Source organism: Sinocyclocheilus rhinocerous, unplaced genomic scaffold (genome assembly GCF_001515625.1).
Source record: "Sinocyclocheilus rhinocerous isolate Xijiao unplaced genomic scaffold, SAMN03320098_v1.1 scaffold258, whole genome shotgun sequence".
Taxonomy (NCBI): domain Eukaryota; kingdom Metazoa; phylum Chordata; class Actinopteri; order Cypriniformes; family Cyprinidae; genus Sinocyclocheilus; species Sinocyclocheilus rhinocerous.
The window spans coordinates 82,849-106,557 of record NW_015634010.1 but is presented as its reverse complement, the minus strand read 5'-3'; the positions used below and the strand labels follow the sequence as shown (position 1 = coordinate 106,557).

Here is a 23,709-nt window from a genome sequence, read left to right as displayed (position 1 = left end):
TGAAGGCCGGTGAGGAGACCATTACAATAGTCCCCCCTGCTGGTGACAAAGGCATGAACAAGTTTCTCCAAGTCTTGACTGGAAACAAAACATCTAATTCTTGCAATGTTTTTGAGATGATAGTATGCTGATTTAGTATGCTGAGCACCAGGTGCTCTACGGCAAGACCAGCAGCTGTGTGCGGCTTGGAATCCTAATCAAGACCTAAATTAGGATGGGTGGGACACTGCGGAGCAGAGTGTGTGCACTGCAGCGCAGGCCGTGATGTCCTGACAGAATCAATGGAGTGATTGCAGGTGCAGCTCTTTGAGATGTATAATTAGAAGTTTGTTCTGTGAATATGTGCAAGGATGTTTCATTTGGAAATTTGGCATTTCAATACTTTGCTGCAGTTTTAATAATGGACAAATATCACTGAGGTTCAGTATTGTGTCCTAACCGAACAACATGCAATAAAATGTCAAACAATACAAGCTGTGACCACAACAAGCAGTATGATACTGTCGTTTGACTGATTTCCATTTATGCACCATCATGGTACATTTAAGGGACACTCTTTATTGGCATCTATGGTTGCATGAAGAACCTTTAACATCCATGAAACTTTTCCATTTAAAATAGGCCCTTTATAAAATCTTAAAAAATAAAAGTTCTTTATTGGCATCTATAGTCCCACGAAGAACCTTTAACATCCATGGCACCTTTCTATTCCACAAAATGTTCTTTATGGTGGAAAAAACGTTCTTTAGATTATTGAAAATGTTGATCACACTCAAAAAAAAAATGGTTCACTGAAAGGTTCTTTAGGGAACCAAAAATGGTTCTTCTATGCCATGGCATCTCCTTTTGGAATTTTTATTTTTAAGAGTATAGTGGGAAAAAGCTCTTTAGATTTTTAAAATGGTCTTTAAATTTAAAAAATATGGTTCTTTTCAGAACTGTTCACTGAAAGGTTCTTTGGGGAACCAAAAATTGTTCTTCAATGGATTCATTGTGAAAATAACTCTCTTTTGGAACCAGTATTTTTAAGTGTGTAGCTCCGCCCACTTCGAAATGCCATTGGTTCACAATCCTGATCCTTATAACTGTACATTAAACATCAAGTATCTTCTGACTGGCTGTGATTGAGTCATATCGTGCAGCAATTTGTGGTCAGTGTGGACAGACAAATTGCTTGTTGGCATCTTTAATGGCAAGTTAAGGCACTTAAGATGCACTAAAATATTTGAGTAAATATGCAATGCCGTATAAAAGCCATTTTAAAATCTCTGTTGTGGCTCTAACATGGGTTTGGTTGTGTGTGAAGTGTTTTGAAGTGATTGTGACTGAAGTGTCACACCTTTGGGGCGTTGTCTCTGATGATAGAAGGACTGAACACAGACTCGACAAGGAATTCCAATGCCAAGCCGGTGCGGCTGTTGCCTCCCTCATATGGCACCTCCTCCACAGCTCGGAGCACTTCCTCCAGAGTCGAATAATCTGTCAGAGCTATACGCATCCTGAACAAGGACACATCCGGATGCATATGGAGTATTCAAGCAGTTAATTCGTGCTTACTAACGTATGGAATATACAGATATACAGTATATTATAGTCTTTAATTCTCTCATAATCACTGTCTCAGCAGAAAACGTCTCTCCAAAGTGCAAACACTAACCCACTGCAGTATGTATACTGACCTGGGCAAGTCAGAATAGACAGTAACTCCAAAGCGAACACCTTCCTGTCCAATCACACTTCCCTGGAAGGCTCGGATGATGTCCGCTATGAACTCTTTGATCTGCTGGAAGCTGGTCGGACCCACTGACCAGGAATCATCCACCAGGAACACAATATCAGCAGGCATGGCTGTACGACATACTGAAAAAGAAAAAAACGAGAATGATTTTTTGTTTGTTTGTTTTTGACAAATTGTCTTTACCATGGCTGAGACAAAATTGTTCTAATAAGATGGCTAATATTTCATATTGAAAAAGCTGGGCATAATTCAGGGGAACCACACACACACACACACACACACAGACCACAGAAAGCTGAATTGGTTTGACAGGAAGATGGATTTCAGAATTATAAATCATAGCAGATCAACAAACACAATAGAGGTATGTCATGCAACAAAAAGCCTTGTCTATTACAAGTCATTAATTTTGACTTTGTTTTGAATTTATGGTAAATCAGAGAATTCTTCTTGCAGGGCCCATAAAATCAACATTAAATAAAAATAATTTAATTGGTTATTAATTCATTTTGACTGATACATTAAATAATATGAAATCATTGTATAATATGAAATGAAATCAATCAACATAATTTTTAGTAAGTAATATTTTAAACATGTACTATTAAAAATATGTAAATTAACAAATATGTCTGGTAATACAGTCTGGTACATTTTGTGTAATGATTTAAAAAAATAGGAAAAAATAATGGTAGCATTTTACATTAAGGTTCCATTTGTTAACATTAGGTAATTACATTAGCTAACATGAAATAACAATGAAAATACTTCTAAAGCATTTATTAATCTTAGTTAATGTTAATTTCAACATTTCCTAATACTTTATTAAAATCAAACGTTGTATCTGTTAATATTATTTATTGGACCTGAACGTGAACTAACAATAAACAGTTATATTTTTTAACTAACGTTCCAAAGATTAAGAAATACTGTCACCATAGTTTTTGAAGGATCCAACCTCATTCTTATCAAGGCCTTCTTTTTTCACACCCAGCCACATGTTCGGCCACCATTAGATGGCAGTGTAGACTCAGAGAAAATCCAGATTTTCAGAGCTAGTAAATTTATGCCAAGTGACCTGCACTTTAGAATTCACATTAAACAGGAAAAGCAGCTGCAGACTCAGAATAAGTCCTGATCCAGTCATCCAGTGCTTGTGCTATAGTTTCATATGACCTACAATGTCAGGATGCTTCTTTTTTTAGTGCACATCCATACACTACATCCAAATATTCATTTATTTCTGTCTTTGATTGCTGCAAATGTGGCCTTGGTTGTGAGGTGATTGCACAATCACTGTGAAGCTTGTGATGGCCAACACTAAGTGGACTGCAGATGTCCTCTGAATCAGATAACTCTTCAAAGACAAGCTTTTTTAGGCAGGAGCTAATCAGTACTGGATTAGACTTAATAGTAGAGGACAAAGATCAGAGAAGATAGACAAAACTGAAGGACACAAGTACATCCCAAGCTTTTTTTTTTAACGCCTCTAACTCGCTCACAGAAGAATGCCTTGAAATGTTATTTTTTTCCCCCCAACAACCACAAGATGACAGACGCTATTATACAATTAGAACACAATTGAGCTCTGGAAACAAAAGTATATGCATTAAACAGCACAACGTTATTGATCATCTGGCAGGAACTACGTAAAAAAGTTCAGTCTCATTTCCGGAAAAGTTGCTGCACAGAGTTGGGAAAATCTGTTCCACCCACATCAGAAGGGAACAAACACTGCAGGCTTTAGTGATTTATCACTCATATACAGCATTCTAAGAGAGAAAACTACTTTTATGCAATAGGGAAGTTCATCAAAAGCAAACTTTAATCCAGAAACTACCTACACACTCTGGCCACATGAGGCTGGGCATCGTCATGCACCAGGAGGAACCCAGGGCCCACTGCAACAGTGTAAGATCTGAGGATTTCATCCCGGTACCTAACAGCAGTAAAGACACCGTTGGCTAGCAAGTGGAGGTCTGTGAGACCCTCCAAGGATATTCCTCCCCAGACCATCACTAACCCACTGCCAAAACGGTCCTGCTGGATGGTGTTGCTGCCAGCATAGCATTCGCCACAGCATGTCCAGACTCTTTCACGTCTGTCACATGCTCAGTGTGAACCTGCTCTTATTTGTGAAGAAAATGGGGTGCCAGTGGTGGACCTACCAGTTTTGGTGTTCACTGGCAAATGCCAATCGAGCTGCATGGCCCTGGGTTGTGAGCACAGGTCCCACTACAGGACATCAGGCCCTCATGCCACCCTTATGGAGTCTATATCTATAGATATATACAGTTTGGACAAAAACATGCACACCAGTAGCCGGTTGGAGGTCATTTTGTAGGGCTCTGGCACTTTTCCTCCTGTTCCTCCTTGCACAAAAGAGCAGATACCGGTCCTGCTGCTGGGATGTTGCCCTTCTACAGCCCTGTCTAGCTCTTCTTGTGTAACAGACCATCTCCCGGTATCTCTTCCATGCTCTTAAAACTGTTCTGGAAGACACATAAACCTCCTTGCATCGGCACGTATGGAAGTGCCATCCTGGAGAAGATGGGACTACCCGTGTAACCTAATTGGGTTGCAGGTACTGCCTCATGCTACAAGTAGTGAGAAGGACCCTAACAAAAGACAAAACTAGAAACAAAACAGTCAGGAAGGATCAGAGAGCAATTGTCTGTGGCCACAATCTGCACAACCATTCCCTTTTTGTGGGTTGTATTGCTATTGCCTCTCCAGTGCATCTGTTGTCACTTTCATTTGCACCAAAGCAGGTGAAACTGTTTCACAATAACGTAAGCTTCCTAACTGGACAGACTGTCATCCCTGAAGTTTAAATGTCCGAAATCACCCACTTTTCCCTTAAATCAGGCACTATTTGAGGGGACAGCCATTTGTAGTGGTGTACGAAACTATAATGGACGTTATTGAGTGCACTTATTCAATCCCATAATGCACCGCAATAACGAGTGAACAACCGATGTGCATTCAACTGCTAGAAAATACCCATAGATCACTGTTAACGCTTTTCAATTGGGGCTGGTGCCAGTGCTCGGCCAAGAGTGGCTATCGTTCAGAACCGGCTCGCGTTTCCACTGGCAGGGAGCAGAACCCTCTACACCAGTGGTCGCCAACCCGTCGATCGCGATCGACTGGTAGATCTTTATCACTGTCCCAGTAGATCCCGAATACTAAGTAAAAGGCCGCAAATTTGAAGTACAATCTGGGATGTCTTTTTCTATCAATTCTTCAATAGGTAGATCTTGTCTTTCATAAAGGCCGAGGTCAGGGATCTTGGGCCTAAAAAGGTTGGTGACCACTGCTCTACACCAACATGTGACCGAAATCACTTGTTATATCTTGCGGAAGTAGAGTGTTGATCTGTTCTGCCAACTACTACTGAACTGACATATTTAATTGTTGTGTTAATGTTGTTAGATTACCTGTACCACGACGGCTTTTAAAAATGGCGCCTTTCAAACTGCGGTCTGTAATGGAAGCACTGCCTACTGATGTCATAGGGTCCCTTGTTCGAGACCAGCAAGGTTTTGGGGCTGGTTCGGAACCAAGATCTGGGCACCGGCCCAGGATTTTTTAGAGTGGAAAAGTGCAGCCCGGTTCCCAATTGGGCTCTGGCTCCGGCACCAGCCCTGGTGGAAAAGCAGTATGTGAGGGCCATGCTGAATGAATTCCCATGTCTCACCAGAAGATGGCGCCTGCAGTTGAATCAGCGATGTTGTTATAAAACTTACTGAAATGTTTTCAGTGTGAATCAGTTCTTTTTGAACATTTTCATCTAAATTTAACAAAACCGTGATAGTATTGATAATCGTGATAACGTTGGTCACTATAATCGTGATATGAAATTTTCATACCGTTACATCCCTAGTTGTACGCAGCATTGGCATTATACTGTGATGATGAAATGTTCCTTTACTTTTTTGAGCAGTGTATTTTCTTAGTGTTTATATTCAATCTTAGTGTAAGGGAAACCTGTTTGAAATGGTCATTATTTTTGCAAATTCAGCACTGACAGTGATAACTTCATCCCACAAAAGAGCCACAATACAGCACTGCCACGTCAAGACAGACTCTTCATCACATACAGCACAATAAACAGATCATCTCCAGTTTGACTTTCTAGATACATCTCAGCCGCAGCTTGCAGACCGTGCAGTTGCGTGTGTAGAGGATTACACTAAAATTATCTGCTGCTAGATTAAAATAATCAGCCTGAGAAGATGATGTGGTTTAACATGATACAACGTAAAAGAGCTCCGTTCAGTGCTGACTCATAAAGTCAGTGAAGAAATAAGGTTATTAAGCAAACATTTACTTCATTTTAAAGCAACTGTAACAGACTGGCAACCATTACCATGACAACAAGGCCCTGGCAGCAATGAAAAATGACTGCCGGTGTATTTACAGTTATAAGGGCTGATTACCGGGGTTAGATGCTCGCACTTTTGCATTTAACCAGATTTCAACATAAAGCAGGTGCAATACTGAAAGAGTACAAGGACGTGACCTCAGAAAGTACATTCTTTCCATTTCATAGTCAAGTGTCTGTCACTGCAAACAGCCATTTTGAAGAGGTGCGGGAAATTACAGTGTTTCAGGGTATTAGAGCCTCAGTAATTGGTCCTGACAGACTCCTCTAAAACCATTCTGCGTGAATTCAGTATGTTTCACATTCTCTCTCTCTCCCTCACACACACAGCTCAAGGTGAAACATAAACACACACACACACACAGATTTCTTTGCAGACAGTTCAGGGGTGATGGAAATCAGAGAGGGGTACAGTGATTTATCTGAAAAGGCTCAAACCAGAGGTATCAAGCTGCAGGAGGTGTGCAGATGGCCTGCAGCAGAACCTGCTGATTCAGCAGGACACATGTGGAAAGAACCCTGTGTTCATTTCAACTTCACCTGCACAGCCTCTTCAGGTGTGCAGACAGACGAGAACTGACATACACAGACATGACTGAAGGTGGACTTCCCTATTGCTAAACTTCATACAACATAAAAAACTTGTAAGGGTTTGTGGTTCAAAGAAATGTGTATTTGGAGGGCTTTTTCCAGAACAAAAATAGTACAGAGTGACAGGAGTAAAAAAAAAAAAATTTAAATCTGAATAGACAAGCACTGACACGAAAGTAACTAATTATTCAACTAATAAAATAAAATAAAATTGAATAGACAAAAAGCTGATTAATGATTAATTATTTAACTAATAAAATAAAATAAAAGATTGAACAGACAAAAAGCACTGACACTGAAGTAATTGATTATTCAGTAAATTATTCAACTATTTATATATTTAATATAATAAAACAAATTATAATATATATAAAAATATAATAAAATAAATTATTTTAATTGACAAAATTCTTAATTAATTATTCAACTAATAAAATAAAATAATAAATTAAAGTCAAGTGTTTTTGTAGTCTCACTTTAATAACTGATTAGTTATGCATCAGCATACATATTTGTCCGGTCCAACTTATTAACTAGGATCTAATTAATTCATAATAATAATTTATGCATTTAGCAGACGCTTTTATCCAAAGCGACTTACAGTGCATTCAGGCTATACATTACCAGTATGTGTGTTCCCTGGGAATCGAACCCACGACCTTTTGTGCTGCTAACGCAATGCTCTACCACTGAGCCACAGGAACATAGTATTATTATATAGGATCTAGCATATTAACTTATCAATATATCATTTTAAAAATTATTTATATAAAATTCTGGAGTATAAAGTAAAGAAATCGCTACGTATTCAAAAAAAAAACTTCTTTTTTCTAATGCTAGCTAGTCAAATCAAGAACTAAAAAAAAAAATGAAGGAATTTACCTCATTTACATATAATGTTTGCTTTTGGAAGTTTTCCTTCTTTTTAACTTTTAACTCGCATCCAAACACAAAAGGTTATATATCATTGTGTATACCAAGATTAACTCAATTTTAGTTGCTCACCAAATTTTACCCGCATTTAGTGCTTGTTCATTTTGGACCCTGCCTGCAACCTTTTCAGACTGTGATTGATTGAAGGGCGGGATATTGGCAGTTCACTGGGGACTGAAGAGGCCCTATCGCATGTAGATAAAGCGTGAGTCAGCAGTCTACCTTCAGCCTCTGCAGTGACGCTTTGAAAGAAGAGAGACAGGGACAAGAGGAAGATCCACATGCCGCAATATCCCATTTTCTCTCTCTCTCTCTCTCTCTCGTCCTCCAACTCTCTCTTTCGTTCCCTGTCCTCCCCCTCTTATCTCTTTGCCGGCAGATCCTCTTCTTTGGACTGATGTCCTGAGACGGGCTTGTTCTCTGCTTTATTTAGCTGCTACGCACTCTCTCTTTATCTGTAAAAGAGAGGAAGACAGAGATCTGTATCGTCATACATATGCATATACACACATTCAGAATAATCGTTTTGATCTATTCTGTTAGTAGAGTCAATGTAATCACTGAATCTTCGCTGAAAATCGCCTGTATAATCCAACACATTTATCCTGTCAGATATGGCTGTGCAGGCCTGCTGAACGGCAGTTAAGAAATGAATAGCACTTAGATAGAAGCAGGTATTATTCAAATAAAAGAGAATTGTTTAAGGTTAAGAAAGTTCGGTAGTGCACAGTGAAGTTCTACCAAGAAGTTTATTCCTCTCAGGGTACATGGAGACTGAAGGAACATGTGAGACTGAAGACTGGAGTAATGGCTGTTGAAAATTCAGCTTTGCCATCACAGGAATATATTACATTTGAAAATATATTAAAAACAGACAACCATTCTTTTAAATTGCAATACTATTTCACAATATAACTATTTAAAACAAACAAATGCAGTCTTTGTGAGCATAAGAGACCATTAAAACTATTAAAACTTCTTACCAATCCCAAACTTTAGAATGGCAGCATAAATTGTACTCTTTTCCTCAAACAAAGGTGTCATAAGTTTTAAGAAAATATAAACAGTTAATATGCTTATATGGTGCTGTTTTTGTGGCCACTTTCAATTTGTGGAAAAGAGCAGAGTAAACATTCTGCTTAACATCTCCTTTTGTGTTCTATGGAAGAAAGTCAGTCAAACAAGTTTGGAATTAAGTAAATAATGACAGATTTTTCATTTTTGGGCCAACTGGAAGAGGAAACCAGTAATCACTTTTAAATCACTACAAAGCTTGCAGGAATACAGCAATACATTTGCAATGCTTTTATTTTGCCTCAGGTTCAAAATGTTTAAAAGTGTATAGGAAACTACATGAAACATCTGCAGTCTGATGCATTACCCACTGAAAATACAAGCAAGCATTCATCATTCGTAGTGTTTTGGATGCTGATCTTCAGCATGGGATGCTGCTGAGCTGGTGTCTCCATCAAGTTTTTAACTAGCTTAACTGGCAAAATGTCCTTGCTCGACCAGCTTAGCTTAGTCTGCTTAGCAGAATTTTCATATACAAATGTCTGGTTCCATGTGTAGGTTATGATAAGACCTCCTATGTGTTATCTCTGTGGACTGTGATTGGAAACCACCTTAAGGAACAACATTAATAAAACTGGTTAAATTTTATATATTTATAGTGCACCTTCACATATTGGTGTGGCCGCAAAATGTCTAACAATACAATGACAGTGACTCTGCACTTTCAGCAGGTTACATCACACATGGTAGTTGACATTGAGGTCAGAGTATCACAACAAACTTTACCTTTGTGAAAGACACCAAGTGTGTAGTTCAACTTAACAGGCTTAGACTGCTCATTGATATTCATGTCTGCGTGTGGTCCAGAGCATAAGGTGAGAGCTGCTGTGAAAATACTAATCCTGTCATTCAGTACTGTCACTCTGACGGAAGAATTCCAGAACAGAACTGCCTTCAGGACAGGAATTTTTAAAATGGATGAGATGGATGAGATGGATGAGTTTCCCCTCAAGGACACCTCAAGAATTCTTTGATGTAACTTGTCCAAAAATCCTTTTGTCTAAATTCTCACTTATCTGAATGGAAAATGAGGTCTTTACCAATGTATCAAGAAACTGCAAATTCTGTCATAATTTGGAAGTAGTCAGCATTCACACAAAAGCATCTTGTAATTGTGACTTCATATCTCAGAACTCCAATATTTTTCACAGATAACTATATCTCAGGAACTGTGAAATTTCTTGAAATTGTGGCTTTATATCATACATCATCATACATTTTTATACATTTCTTGAAATTGTGCCTTTATATCATACAATACTACAAAAGCTTTCAACATGACTGTTATGATTGTTACTAAATTTCTCATGGTTGCGACTATATCTTATAACTTAATATCTCACACTGTGTGGCTTTGTCACAATTGTGACTTAATATCTCATAATGTGACTTTATATGTCATAACTGTGACTTTAAATCTCACAATGTGATTCTTTTGATTGTGACTTTATATGTCACAATAGCAACCGTAAATTTTTTTTTCTTGTGATTAATATCTCAAAATGTGACTTCAAATGTCAATTCATAGTGTGACTGTGTCATAATTATGACTTTATATCTCACAATGTGATCGTCATAATTGTGACTATTTCTTGTGATTGTGACTTTATATGTCACAATATCAACTTTATTTCTTGGGATTGTGACTGTCAAAATTGAGACTTTATTTCTTGGGATTAGTATCTCACAATTTGACTTAATATGCAATAATTCTGACTTAATGTCTTACAATGTTTTTCCCCCTAACTGAAATTATGCCTTTTAAATTCAAATATAATTTGAATTTTGATTATATTTAAGTGGAAAATTCGAATTTAGTTTTTCAGCCATTTTGACAGCCCTAACACCTATAGGCTGAAGAGCTATTTTTAGGGAGAGGTCGGTCAAGGTCAAACGGAAGGTCTTCTGTGGGTCGGGTTGGGACGTTTTGGAATGCACTTCAGTGCACTGAAATTATGCCTTTTAAATTCGAATATAATTTGAATTTTGATTATATTTAAGTGGAAAATTCAAATTTAGTTTTTCAGTCATTTTGACAGCCCTAGTCACAATTATGACTTTCTTGTGAAAAACAAACAAATGCAGTCTTTGTGAGCATAAGAGACCATTAAAACTATTAAAACTTCTTACCAATCCCAAACTTTAGAATGGCAGCATAAATTGTACTCTTTTCCTCAAACAAAGGTGTCATAAGTTTTAAGAAAATATAAACAGTTAATATGCTTATATGGTGCTGTTTTTGTGGCCACTTTCAATTTGTGGAAAAGAGCAGAGTAAACATTCTGCTTAACATCTCCTTTTGTGTTCTATGGAAGAAAGTCAGTCAAACAAGTTTGGAATTAAGTAAATAATGACAGATTTTTCATTTTTGGGCCAACTGGAAGAGGAAACCAGTAATCACTTTTAAATCACTACAAAGCTTGCAGGAATACAGCAATACATTTGCAATGCTTTTATTTTGCCTCAGGTTCAAAATGTTTAAAAGTGTATAGGAAACTACATGAAACATCTGCAGTCTGATGCATTACCCACTGAAAATACAAGCAAGCATTCATCATTCGTAGTGTTTTGGATGCTGATCTTCAGCATGGGATGCTGCTGAGCTGGTGTCTCCATCAAGTTTTTAACTAGCTTAACTGGCAAAATGTCCTTGCTCGACCAGCTTAGCTTAGTCTGCTTAGCAGAATTTTCATATACAAATGTCTGGTTCCATGTGTAGGTTATGATAAGACCTCCTATGTGTTATCTCTGTGGACTGTGATTGGAAACCACCTTGAGGAACAACATTAATAAAACTGGTTAAATTTTATATATTTATAGTGCACCTTCACATATTGGTGTGGCCGCAAAATGTCTAACAATACAATGACAGTGACTCTGCACTTTCAGCAGGTTACATCACACATGGTAGTTGACATTGAGGTCAGAGTATCACAACAAACTTTACCTTTGTGAAAGACACCAAGTGTGTAGTTCAACTTAACAGGCTTAGACTGCTCATTGATATTCATGTCTGCGTGTGGTCCAGAGCATAAGGTGAGAGCTGCTGTGAAAATACTAATCCTGTCATTCAGTACTGTCACTCTGACGGAAGAATTCCAGAACAGAACTGCCTTCAGGACAGGAATTTTTAAAAAGATGGATGAGTTTCCCCTCAAGGACACCTCAAGAATTCTTTGATGTAACTTGTCCAAAAATCCTTTTGTCTAAATTCTCACTTATCTGAATGGAAAATGAGGTCTTTACCAATGTATCAAGAAACTGCAAATTCTGTCATAATTTGGAAGTAGTCAGCATTCACACAAAAGCATCTTGTAATTGTGACTTCATATCTCAGAACTCCAATATTTTTCACAGATAACTATATCTCAGGAACTGTGAAATTTCTTGAAATTGTGGCTTTATATCATACATCATCATACATTTTTATACATTTCTTGAAATTGTGCCTTTATATCATACAATACTACAAAAGCTTTGATATGATTTTTGTTATGACTGTTACTAAATTTCTCATGATTGCGACTATATCTTATAACTTAATATCTCACACTGTGTGGCTTTGTCACAATTGTGACTTAATATCTCATAATGTGACTTTATATGTCATAACTGTGACTTTAAATCTCACAATGTGATTCTTTTGATTGTGACTTTATATGTCACAATAGCAACCGTAAATTTTTTTTTCTTGTGATTAATATCTCAAAATGTGACTTCAAATGTCAATTCATAGTGTGACTGTGTCATAATTATGACTTTATATCTCACAATGTGATCGTCATAATTGTGACTATTTCTTGTGATTGTGACTTTATATGTCACAATATCAACTTTATTTCTTGGGATTGTGACTGTCAAAATTGAGACTTTATTTCTTGGGATTAGTATCTCACAATTTGACTTAATATGCAATAATTCTGACTTAATGTCTTACAATGTGACATTTATAGATCATAATTGCTACTTAATATTTCACATTGTCCTTTTATGTCATTATTTTGAATTAAAATCTCACAATGTGACTTTATGTCACAATTAGGGCTGTCAAAATCTTTTAAATTCGAATATAATTTGAATTTTGATTATATTTAAGTGGAAAATTCAAATTTAGTTTTTCAGTCATTTTGACAGCCCTAGTCACAATTATGACTTAATTTCTTGTGATTGTTTTATAATATTAAATAACTGTGACTTAATATGCCATATTTGACTTAATATATCACAATGTGACTTTATACATCAGATTTCTGACTTAATATCTCACATTGTCACTTTATGTGTCACAATTGCGACTTAACTTAATCGAATGCGATTTTCATGTGCATCTCGTCAGTAAAGCCGCTTCTGGTGATTAGTAGTAAATATGTCACAATTAGGGCTGTCAAAATTTTTTTCGAATTTCGAATATTCGTCAAATTAAATGTTGCATTCGAATTTTAGGTCTGCATCAGCCGTCAGGGAGCCTTATCAGTGGCGCACGAAATGATCAGATGGAAGCGGCATTTACTACACAGAGCCGTAGTTCACTGACAAGCTACACAAAATCGCGTTCAAAATCGGCAATGAATCGCCTGCGATTTTGAACGCGATTTCGTGTAGCTTGTCAGTGAACTACGGCTCTGTGTAGTTAATGCGGTCACAAATGCACTCTGAGGTGCACATGGGAGTCTATAAAGCATTTTTACATAGTGCTAAAACTTTATATTATGATCACAGACACTTCTATGCAGGTCAAACACTCTTGGCATACAAAGTTAGCACAGAAAGCATGTTTTCCTATCAGATGCAGTGGAACGCAGCCAGATTATTCATCAAGAACCTTCGGGGCCATGAGCTCTACGCATACCATTCAAACTCACTCCTGTTTGAGCATGTAACCTCAAGCACTTCTGTACCGCAGTCAGTTTACATGACTTTACATGGACTCCGGTACTCTGGACGGGGCAGATAAGACTTTTTGAATTGCTGCACTTTGGAGGCTGCCGTCTGATTGTGTGATTTATGAATGAATCTGATTGAACAAACGATAATTCGCATCAACATACAGGCCGGAAGGAGCTACCGCCGTGACTCAAGGGATATTTTTCTGATGCCTGTCACACAGCAGCTTGCATACAGCAAAGTCATGCAGCAAAGAATGTAATCTCCCGAGCGCAGGCCGACCGGAGAGGTGAGCGTGCAGTTGGATTGTACCCAAGCCCCTTTTTGCTCTCTCTACAAACCCTGCTGTTTGTTAGTCATATCTGAATATGGCCACTTCGCAGGAGATTATGTCTGTAGCTCTAAATTAAGTGTTAAACGCACACTGGGGGGGAAAAATTTCTTAAAAGCATCCAAAAACACACTAGCGCACACACAGAGACGACAATTGTTGTAGTCCATGCAATTGTTGCATAGAGCACAATGGTGAATGCGCAAAATCAAACATGAACACAAAAGGGCCCATTCATGAGATAAGCCAAAAATCTTTAAATGTCGCTTCAGCAATTTTTTAAGATACTAGAAGGAACGTCCTCACAAAACATCTATTGTAGTAGAAATATCCAAACGCATACTCCCAATACTCGTTCGCTCACAATAAAAGCTGGAAAGGATGCTGTTTGCGGAGGCTTATCAGCTGCAGGAAGAGGCAGGCCGCCAGCGTGCAGTAATGAAGTGACTTTATGTGGTTCATCTATGACATTACAACTAAAGCCGGAGTGCCGCTCGACTTCGAGGGGCGTGTAAAAGCCTGTGCGTGGAGGAAAAAGCTATCAGACTGGAGACATCAACACACAACCATTTTGTTCAAGGCTTTTTAGTTGCATTAGCGGGGCTATTGAAGCCGTCAGATGTGGCGGTAAATGGAGTGGAACGGCATACGGTGGATGGAGTCTCTAATTTTGTTCCACAATTACCTAATCAAACAATGCATTAAACAAATAACTGAACTAGGGTCAAATCATGCTAGTTTTGATCAGCAGATGTTTGAGAAAATGAACTTTAAAAGAGCACTTACATTAGTTTAGAGTAGTCTCTCAACTGAAGGGTCATGACCCCAAATGGTCTTTTGTGATTGGATTGCGGTGAGTAGGAAAAAACAATGCAAATTGATAATGCTAAAATACAAATATAATTAGGATAGCAACATAAAAAGACATAGAAACATTTCCCACGTTGTTGAAGTCAAAAGTCGTGCATCCAATTGAACGCTACAATATTTTAGAGTCTATTCATCTGTTGCTTGGTTGAAGCTAGCCAAATTAGAAAGATGCCAGCATAGACAGGCTGCTTGGCATTGCTTCATCCTGAAAAATCATGAACAAAACTACACAGGGTAAAAGACTGTATTAAATACTGATTCTAGGTTTAGTACCGTGTTAAATTGCCACCTGATGTCCAAGAATGTCTGGATCATGAAGTAAAACCAGTTGAGAACCACTCTGAGAAAATGGCCCACATCCAGAGTGCGCAAGAAAGAGAAAACAAGCAAGAGAAACTTGGCAGGGAGCTATATAGATATACTGCTTTTCTGCATTGTGAGACATTGGGCTGCAAATTTGTCCAGAGACCTTCACTCACCTTTCCCACTGTACTCTGCACCATGGTCCTCCTCTCAAAAGCAAAACTGCTGGCTGCTTGAAACAGACCCGGTCTGTTGAAGATCCGTCAGGTAATAATCCAATCCAAGAACAGGTTATGGGACTCCACACGCTGTAGTGCAATGTCCCAGGACGAGGGGGGTGAGAATCCAAGACAGCCTAGAAAGGACGTGTAAAAGGGTGTGTGGGAGAAAGAGAGAGTGAATGAATGAAGCAAATACCTCTGAACTCAAAAGCAAAACTGCTGGCTGCTTGAAACAGACCCGGTCTGTTGAAGATCCGTCAGGTAATAATCCAATCCAAGAACAGGTTATGGGACTCCACACGCTGTAGTGCAATGTCCCAGGACGAGGGGGGTGAGAATCCAAGACAGCCTAGAAAGGACGTGTAAAAGGGTGTGTGGGAGAAAGAGAGAGTGAATGAATGAAGCAAATACCTCTGAAGGAGAAAGTTTAGGGGGTGTGGAAGAGCTACAACAGGTTGGCTTACAGTTAAGACAAGAAGATGGATTGAGAGAGAGAGAGAGAGAGTGAAAAGGAGAGAAAAAGTAAGAAAGAGACAGAGCAGCAACTGAGAACATGAAAATAATTCAAAGACATTACATATGTCTCTCTATACACACTATTATTATACTACATATTTTATATATAAAATCTACATTAATTTCGTGTTTTAGGCAAATTATGGAGCCACTAAGGGGTCATCGTGTTGAATATATTTAAGTGTTTTTGCGGTTGCTTTCCAAACTTTTTGAGTTCTGTCCCAAATGTATTGCGTTCCCCTGACAAACTTTGTTTGCTCACAAAACATTTGCAAAACTATTTTGTTTACTATGTTCCCCCAATAAACTTTTTTCGGGGAACCCAAAGGTTTTGTGAGAGAATGCAAAAGCACTGAAATAAATTTAGCTCCCATCTCGTTTTTTACCATCATGTTCCTTTACAAATTCAATTTTTTATTTAATTTTTTTTTTCTGAATTTGGAAAAATTTAATTGGAAGAATATGCAACATTACGTATGGTAATTGACTTTTAAATATTTGTAGTAGTTTAGAGTTTGACTTTCATATTAATATGCTTTGAGGTCTTGCACAATTGCTTGCAATTATTTTGGGCAAACAAATGTCACCTAAGCAACAGCAAACATGAAAATCCTACAGCAAATAATTATTTCCATCACTGCAATTCCAAAATCTACTGAACAATGTACAGACATTCCACAAACCTTCTTGAAGTCAAATCAAAAGCAATTTTGTTAGTATCCGTAATCTCTGGGGACATAATTAGGCACTTTGAAAAATCTTTTCAAATTATTGCTGAAATATGTGAGACCTCCCAAATGCGACTTTTGAAAAGCAGCGGCAGACGGTGGGGTCAAAAAGGTGGACTTATTCCACAGAGAACATATAGCACCAGGGTTTTAAGATCTCACAAATAAAGCTGCCAGACCTCTGAGCTGGTCACATGCCTTCCCGAGGAACTGCGCTGGAGCAGCAGTGTAAAACACAGTAACTGCCCCGTTTGAACAGAGAAAGCGATATGAAAGGCCTTTAATGGTCTTCTGCAGGAATGCAGGGATGGAGTTTATTGGTTCTTGCCACCTGTCACTCATGACACACTATAATTCAGCGAGCCGCAATCATGGGCTCAGACCTGACAAGCTGAAAAACTGTTCTGACCTTGAGGTCAAAGGTCATGCATGGGGCCTTCATGAAGAGAAAAAGGGGGGGAAAGGGGCTGCAAAGAGTGTTGCATACATGTAGAAGAATGTATACAGTCATGTAGAACATAAATTACAGTTACAGTTTTTTTTTTATTTCAAGATGAGAATTTTATGGAAAAAAAAGAGAATGACGAGTTGATTTTTTATTTTGTTATTATTCGTTTTTTTATCAGAATTGTGAGATATAATCTCGGAATTGCTAGGGAAAGAGTCAGAATTTTGAAATATAAACTCAAAATTACCTTTTTTTATTCTTTTATATTCCATGGCTTCCATAGACTGCTACTTTAAAACTGACCACCATATATTCTGCCACCATATAGACTCAAAAAAAAACGTAAAGATACAAATATATTTTTGATCAAATAAATGCAGTTTTGGTGAACATAGACTAAAAACACAAAAGAAAAAGAAAATAAATAAAATACTCAGAATACTCTATTCTGTTATATATATGATCATGTCCTTTTAGTTCTGAGTGGTCAGTTTCAGCATTTTGTGGTCAAATATTTTTTCTTTAATGACCAGTAAACTGTGTAATAAATTAAAGTCTTTCACAAATAATTTTCATATACTGTGCTTCCTCATCTCACATAATAAAATAATTAACATTTCATGTCCATTTCTTTATTTATTTGGTAAGTATCTACATAATAGGTCAAACTACAGTCATCTGGTCATTATCACAAAATAAACCCCTCTGGATGATAAAGACCCACATACATTATATCTTGACCCTGATCACTCTGCGAGGTTCATTTTGCAATAATGACTGTACATTAGGCCTGACTGATTAACTCACATAATGCAAACAGTGCTATGGAGAAATCAGGGAATATAATAATAATATTTTGTTAGGACTGCTGTAAGAAATGCTCACCAAAGAACATTTGAGACTAATTTGAAACCTAATCATTTTAAGAACTATTTAAGCAAGGTTAGAGATGAGTTTGTAACCTGAGTGGAAAAAATATATATCACAGCTAGGAAAACTTACTGTACGATAATGGTGCTGTTATTGCATCATCAAGCAATTATAAGCAGAGGAATATGTGTTGAACAAAGCTGATAATGGCTAATCAGCCTGGGAAATATTAAACAGGCTTGTCTTCATAAACTAGCAGCTAATTGCTGTTTTTTTTAATGCCTACGAATCCACAAATTGGTTCATACTGCAGCTGAAGTGTGTTTTGATTAAATTCAAGCTTTAGGCTTGAGTAAAAATAGCGATGTACACAGGGATCAGCACGAGAGAAACAAAGAAATCCAAAGAAATCTCTCCTGTCTGTCATATATTAGGAATTCACAGGGCTGGGCTGAGTTGTAAAAACATCATTGACATGATGGGTAATTGCCCCATTGGTACGTAAGCTTGTTTTTACAGGCATGTTAGTAGCGGTCCCTCTTCACTGGCCGTCACCTTTTGTGTCTGTATACCACTCTTGTCAACACGATTTCCATCATACATAGACCTCAAATGCATCACGTCACCACAAAAGACCGTCTGCATGTTTTCAGCAGTTATGAATAATAAAGAGCTCCTGGGAGAAATAAAACCCAATTGGATGACGTATAGATTTAATGTAATGCTGAAATCTTAATTATAAGTTCATTTTCTGTGCTCCGATGGCCCCAACAGTTCATTATTCTGCCCTGCAGTGCCTTTCCGACTCCACTTTAATTGTGTTTTTGACGTGGAATGTGTTCAAAGTCTTTGTTTAATAATGTGCCTGCCTGAGTTTTGCTTTTGGGGGGAAAAAGCATTGATTGATGTAATATAAACACAAGTGCCTCATTTAAAGTTATGGAAGTGTGTCTGCAGAGAGAAGAAATAAGGAGAGCTGTGGAGAAGTAATATGGTGTTTAATATTAATATGATATTACAGTTGTGTGTGTGCTGTGGTCTCTGGCACAACTGTCAGGTTGTCTCTATCCAGGAAATCAAGGACTTGTTGCCCACGGCAATCAGAAAAAAATGTATCCCCTGCTGGCAGGTACGTGGCACAGCGGCTACCTCAGTCTACAACAAAAGACCTGAAGTATGCCGAAACACATGTACATGTAACACTGAAAAAAAAAGAAAAAAAAAACACACCCACATACCTCCAAATGACATGCACACACTTTAAACTAACTCAAAAAGTGTGCCCACACACACAACATTGTATGAGTTCAGAGGTCTTAAAGGAATACTGTAGTTCGCTAAAAATTTACATTTGCTGAAAATGTACTCATCCTCAGGTCTTCCAAGATGTAGATGAGGAACAGATATGGAGAAATTTAGCATTACATTACATGCTCGTCAATGGATCCTGTGCAGTCAATGGGTGCCGTCAGAATGAAGGTTCAAACATCTGTGATGCAATGCTACATTTCTCCAAATCTGTTCCAATGAAACAAACTCATCTACATCTTGGATGGCCTGAGGGTGAGCAAATTCCTTTGAGTAACTATTTTTTTAAAACTCAAATTATATTCTCAGGGGCCAGTTGATCAGTTAAAACAAATACAATTCTTTTTGGTAACACTTTATTTTGATGGTCCCTTTTGAACATTCTGTTGACAATAAGTAACACTGCACCTACATTTCAACTAACTCTCATTAGACTGTCTGCTTAATATCTGCTAACTATTTATTGTGACTTTCTCCATACTGACTATAAGAACTTTTCTTTTTTTTTTTATAATCATGCACTTTAACTAAATACAGTTATTGGTGCATGGACTGATCTTTTTGTAGTTCTACTCATCTCTCCCTCAGACCTAGCATACTGCTCTGCATGCTTAGTGGACTAATGATGCCTGAGATTGTATTCCTGAAATGCAATTTAGATCAGGCAGGTAGCCACCTCATTAAGAGACCAGAGAGAACATCATGTTCTGGCTTTGATGTAAAGCTCAGATGTTATTTGAATGTATAAAGACTGAAAATAAATGGAAAACTATTCACATATATGGTAAATACAATTATTTTATTTAAAAAATCCAATGAGGACACTCTTGCTGTAATAAAATGGCAGCTATATGTATGCATGTACTGTATTAAGACTCATTTTTACTGAAAAAAAAAACAAACAAAAACAACATAAATAAAGTTGTAAAATAATTTCTGTTAAATAGAATAAAATATTTGACATTTATATAATTTAATCAGAATAAAAGCAGAATGAAACAGTACAAATTTAAATTGTTAAATGTTCTAATTATTTAGATTTTTTTTAATAAATTTATTATTTACTATAGTATGTAAATGAATAAAATATTAAACATTTATATTAATATAATTTCATCAGAATAAAAGTATTTAGATTAATAGTATACTATTTATATGAATATAATTTGAAACAGCACACATTCATTCATTCATTCATTTACTTATTTATTTAATCCTATGAACACGTCAAGGGCCATATTTGGACCAGTAGTTTGAAACTTTTGCACTAACTCTTGTTTCAGGCTTTGCTTGGGTGTTTCATCAATAGGATCATGAATATGTAATCAACCGTTCTGTGTATGGCTGTTTGTTTCACAGTATGTTGAGCATAAAATACTACAGCCATCAGTAGGACCATAAAAGCACTGGTGTGATCTTGGTTCCACTCTTCTTCCAGTCGCTTCCATAGTCCGGCAACTGTAGTAGGGTACCATAACTTTTGTCACCAAGGATTTTCCAGAGATTTTAAACCAGGATTAGATCAGGACTCTGGGCCGACCATTTCAATATTTCAGTGTTCTTAGCTTCAAAGAACTGCTTTACCCGTTTTGCAGTGTGAGAGGGAGCATTCTCTTGCATGAAAATTGCAGGCTGATTGGGAGATGTTAGCAGGGAAGGAACTGCATGTTGCTGAAGGAGGTTCTGATAAACATTTGCATTCACCCTGCCATGTAGCTGTATAAGATGCCCAACTCATGCTGCAGAAAACATCCCCCAAACCATTACGCTTCCTCATCCACCTTTCGCTGACTTCTTTACGCACTCAGGGTTCAGTCTTTCCCCAGTTTGAAGCTGAACGAAATTATTCCCATCGGACCCAAATAAATTAAACTTGCTCTCATCACTAAAGTGAACTTTGGACCAGTTCTCCTCTGTCCACACAACATGCTCCTCAGCAAAGGTGAGTCTAGTCTTTTGCTTCTTTCTGCTGATGAGAGACTTGGTCACTGCAGAGTGTGCTTTCATTCCGACTTCTCTTAAAAGTGTCGAGACAGATCCTTAACCCGTTCAGCACTGAACTGGCGAGCAATTCCAGCTGCAGTGTTGAACCGATTCCCCATTGAGAGTCTATGCATTATCCTGTCTTCTCGTGCATTTGTCTTACTTGGACAACCAGCCTTTTGGGGGTGTAACTGGGGGGCAATATTCGAGAAATTACAGATTTGGAACGGCAAACTTCCTGTGTAGTGGCTGAAAGGGTCATCCCTTTGGCCTTCATCTGGACCGCCTCCTGTTAAAGGGTTTCAGTCATCTTAGAGCAGCCCGGGATCTTGCAATCTCAGTGAAAATTAGAGGAATGCTGCCAGTTAAATAGGGTCTGTTATATAATTAAGGAAATTAGCACCAGGTGCCAGATTAACACCAATAACTTGGAGGTATCTGTAAGTGTTCTTTGATTTTGATCAGGGTTCTTTTTCAGAAATCTCATTTAAGTTTTTTATACTGTGCTTCAGAATACAATTAATTTAAAAACTGCCCTTCCCCTCCTGTTAGGATAAGTTCAAATAGGACTAAGCAGTGACCTTTAAATTTAGGAAATTGTAGGTTGTTTTCTAATTTTGATCTCCACTGTTTATAGCACTGCAGTGAACTGTGCTAGCAATGATGGTTTCAACTAAATATCTGTTTTAGCCATTATTTAAGTCAATGTAAAAATACTACTATTTAAGTACTGCTTTAAACACTAATTTAGCAGCCGTTTCTGAGTGTTGAGATGTTAAAGTAGTTTCACATGCCAGCTGTTCCTGTGATACCTGAGTGATACCTCAAGTACGGACAAATCTACCTACTGTACTTAACTCCATCCTCTTTGTCATTCATCAAAAGCCCAATAAACAACAACCACATCCCCACTATTAAGAGAGGCCATAATCACACAATCATAAACACCCACACAACTGTAAACATGTGCTGTCATCAGCCCTATTTGCTCAAAGGAATGTAAACAGTGTGTATGGAGAGGAATGTCAAATGCCACTTACTGTATCTGTGTATCTGCAGGGCCGGTGCAAGTGATCATCCCACAAAGTGCTTGTGTTCACCGGCAAGGTTTGTCATGCTATACGGACATGCTGAGGCCTTTGGAGTCACATTTGGGCCTCTGAATGGGGTTTGGACCTGAGGGATACAGTACAGGAGAGATTACATAAGATCTGAGCAATGCAAATATAGAATATATGAGTTTCTCCAAAGGAACATTTTTCTTTTGTGGTGTTATTCATTCATCAGACTGTCTTCAGAATACTGGAATGATAAAGCTTTGCTTCTGTGCACAGGATTTTATTATAACTGTACTCAAAGAATAATTGATTGATGTCAATGTGCTCTAGATATACAAACCCTCAACTTGAAGCTAGGGTGCAGAGGATCTGGATAGGCATGCTGGGCATTTTAGATGCCTGATTCCACATTTGCTTGTGCTTAGAGGACATTGGGAGTCGAGAAATAGCAATCCTGGCTGCAGCATCAAAGGGTGATAAATAAACCTGTTAAACAAGCCTGATAACATCCGCAGAGCTGCTTTCCATCACACATTAAATGCTGCATTTAAAAACCGGCACTGCATTTATGAGCCTTAGTAAAGCCATTGCCCAGGATAAAGGAAAACGCTTGGGCCAGCTGGCGTCTTGCTCCATGTGAGATCTGCTGCAGGTTAGTGCACAGATGCAAACACAGACAAGAAGAGTGAATGAGAGAGACAGATGAACAATGAACTTCATATGAAGCTTTCTTTGTTCTGATTCATTGTGCAAAGCAAATGGTACTTTCCATAAATACGATACACATTTTTGTATCTTGGTTTACAATTTTTGCAACCCTGTTTCTTTATATACTGTAAACAATGCATTTACACATTAAATGCATATCAAATCCAATAACATCCAATAAAATGGAATAAAACACACAGAAAGGGTAAAATGGAAAGGGTAACATTAATTAATAAGCATTAAATACAAATCAGATCAAACACAAAATACATTATACAGGTTTAAAAAAATTGTTACTTCAGTGAACTGAACATCATATTATAGCACTGTATGAATTTGGGAGGGTCACAATCTCTGAAGTTCGACAGGCCAAAATCATAATTTAAGGTATAGGATGCAGACATCTGATGTGTTTAAAACTTACACTTTTCATGCTAGGTTAAATTTAAGTGACATAATAGCTTATATTATAAGCTTTCATAGGAACCTCAATTTTTATTGTAACAACTTCAAATTTGGAACATAAGTCTTTATAATTTTATTGCAATTCTGGATTAAAACATATTTTGTAAAATATTTATTTTATACGAAATAAAAGAAATGTGCAGAGTACATTTTCTTTACAGTAAATTTAAACTTCTATAATTCCACTTCTGCAATAATCTGCTGATTGTCTTCTTTCAAAAGAGACCAACCTTAGGTCTGTATTCCAAAGCGTTCATGAATTCTAACAATTTAAGTTTGGATAGTGCACTTTC

The 23,709-nt window shown here is 37.5% G+C and overlaps 1 protein-coding gene across 2 annotated transcripts in view; it reads right to left on the bottom strand.

The window, feature by feature from the left end:
- Positions 1-15,488, bottom strand: part of LOC107744879 (collagen alpha-1(VII) chain-like) — a 49,901-nt gene extending 34,413 nt beyond the window's left edge. For both annotated transcript variants that reach the window (XM_016558695.1, XM_016558696.1), the window contains exons 1-4: positions 15,288-15,488; positions 7,872-8,104; positions 1,680-1,860; positions 1,340-1,499 (exon numbers count right to left, since the gene is read on the bottom strand). In XM_016558695.1, the coding sequence (XP_016414181.1) occupies positions 1,340-1,499; positions 1,680-1,860; positions 7,872-7,947 (417 nt within the window). In that variant the 5' untranslated portion in view covers positions 7,948-8,104; positions 15,288-15,488. The remainder of the gene's footprint in view (positions 1-1,339; positions 1,500-1,679; positions 1,861-7,871; positions 8,105-15,287) is intronic.
- Between the last annotated feature and the right edge of the window lie 8,221 nt (positions 15,489-23,709).